Here is a 2,284-nt window from a genome sequence, read left to right on the forward strand (position 1 = left end):
ATGCGTTTGTTTCATTTTTATGTTCAAAGTAAACTACAGTATGGTACATTGTATGTGCTGTTATGATTCTTAAACCTTTAAAATTCTGCTATTTGCATATCCTTACTAGTATGTTAATTAAGTCTTAAATATTTAATACTGTGTAACTACATTTTGCTAAAATAATTATACTAAAATGAAATTTTGATATAGTTTCATTAAATTGTTTCAATTTTAAGGCATTTGAAACTCTGTTAGTCATGGCAGAATGCTGTGGGAGTTTTATATATCAACGAACAATGAAAGAAGTTTGGCCAAATTTGATTAAAATTTTAGAAAGGCAATGCAAAATCAGGTACAGTTTTAAAAATTTAATTTTATATTCTGAATTTTTACTGTGAAATTTATTGACTTAAATTACAGCATGGGAAAAGAAGACAATTCTCCATATAGATTCACAATTGGATACAAATTACAAATGAAGCTGCTAACTGAACTAGGAAATCTATCATTAAAGGTAAAAATAACTAATACCACCAAAATACTTTCTATGATTTCTAAACATCACTCTCTTTTATAGCTGAATATTTTTGAGAAGGACTTGAGACTTGTGTTTGCTGCATTGCAACCATATCTTAGTTTTAAACAACCAAAAAGTTTGAGAGAGGTATGAAAAGTTTTTATTTTAAATATATAATCTGTTGTAAACCATAAGAAAAACTTTTTTAATATATTTTAGGCTACAATAAACACTTTCAAACTGCTTACAAAAGTTAATGCAGATGCTGTTTGGTTGTTTCTCAACAATTTATGTAGTCCTCAACCAGAACTTTCACCTTTGCATTCTTCATTTTGTCCAATACATTTTGCAGAACCCAAGAAAGAATATAGTCAATCTGTTTATCAGTTGTTACAAGAAATTTCATGACAGAACTACATCTACCTCCAAGATGACATTAACAGCTTGTAAGAAAAAACTTGTAAATAATAAAAATTTGATTATAGTTTGTGTAACTATTAATTTTATTGCCACTTTTTTAACAATTCCAATTTTGCTTAACTATACAAAGCTAACACATTGTAGCATCAATCTGCTGTATATGAGATGCTATTTGTTTAATTTTAAATCTGTACATAGGATCGTCTGCAATGGGATTGTTTTCAAGATAAACTGTGTTCAATTTTTTAAAATTCTTTAAAACTTCAACATCTTCCCACTTGTGTATTTGATTATCATTAAACTGAAAATGAAATAAAATCATGATTAGTACATCATTCAAAATGTTTACAGATACCAGCTCTACTTCCATACTTAAAAATTATAATCAATCAGTATTACATTACATCTCTTAGTAAAACAATCAGCTTTCTCTGTAATTTTGTTAAGTGTTTTACAAAGATAACAAGTATATTACTAATCTGATAAAAGAATTACAAATGTCTTGAATAACAAAACAAACTACAGTGATACCTCAGGATACGACATGAAATTCGAACATATTTTTGCTCCACGATATGAACAAAAACTCACCATGTGACGTTACATTAGTTTGCAGCACCATTTTTTATTCACTTCTGTTCATTGATCTCAGTCCGCGTGTTTGCTTCGTCATGGAAGGATCTTGCTCGATAAAGGAAATCTTGAGGTATTATCAGAAAGTGACTGATTTTATTGAAAAGAAACATTCCGAAAAGGTTCACACTGGCTGTGTTACTGCTCAGTTTAATGACATTTGCCTAAGTCATTTTAGAAACATTTTAAAGTAGGCAAAGTCAAACCTCTTTGGATAGATATTTTACCAAGCGACCTCTATCCAGTGGAAGTGAAGGAAAAAAAGCAAAAAGCAGTGAATAAACATTTAAAAATATATATATAAAACAACACTAATTTTTTTTTATCTTTTCTAAGTTATTTTTAAGTTATTGTTACATTATGTTATGTATGTTAAGTTTTAGTATCATTTCTCTTCTCCCTCTCTTCCACCACCAGTTTACACCTCCACTGTCATCTATCCTCAAAGGTAAAGTGCAAATAAAACTACATTTTCTTTTATCAATTATTATTCTATTATGGTTATTTATACATTTACAACTACAAAATGCATTTTCAGTGTTTTCCTTACTATAGTTATTTTTTTTTAATTAATGTACAACTTAGCTTTAATTTGAGTGTGTTTTTGTGTTGGAATGAATTATTTGGTTTTACATGTAATCGTATGGGAAAAAATGATTCACCTTACGACATTTTCATGATACGATCTCAGTTTCGGAACGGATTAATTTCGTATCCTGAGGTACCACTGTA

At 28.7% G+C, this 2,284-nt stretch overlaps 2 protein-coding genes across 2 annotated transcripts in view; one reads left to right on the top strand and one right to left on the bottom strand.

The window, feature by feature from the left end:
* The first annotated feature begins 213 nt into the window (after window positions 1-213).
* LOC111631435 (TELO2-interacting protein 1 homolog) lies at window positions 214-944 on the top strand. The gene is made up of 4 exons (XM_023375684.1): window positions 214-334; window positions 403-496; window positions 560-646; window positions 719-944. The coding sequence occupies exons 1-4, from the start codon at window positions 240-242 to the stop codon at window positions 905-907; spliced, it is 465 nt and encodes a 154-aa protein (XP_023231452.1). The 5' UTR covers window positions 214-239; the 3' UTR covers window positions 908-944.
* Window positions 907-2,284, bottom strand: part of LOC111631431 (protein phosphatase 1 regulatory subunit 7-like) — a 34,692-nt gene continuing 33,314 nt past the window's right edge. Inside the window, exon 10 of the mRNA XM_023375673.1 lies at window positions 907-1,220. Within this exon, the coding sequence (XP_023231441.1) occupies window positions 1,050-1,220 (171 nt within the window). The 3' untranslated portion in view covers window positions 907-1,049. The remainder of the gene's footprint in view (window positions 1,221-2,284) is intronic.

This window comes from Centruroides sculpturatus, unplaced genomic scaffold (genome assembly GCF_000671375.1).
Source record: "Centruroides sculpturatus isolate CEXI.00-Female unplaced genomic scaffold, Cexi_2.0 scaffold43, whole genome shotgun sequence".
NCBI lineage: Eukaryota > Metazoa > Arthropoda > Arachnida > Scorpiones > Buthidae > Centruroides > Centruroides sculpturatus.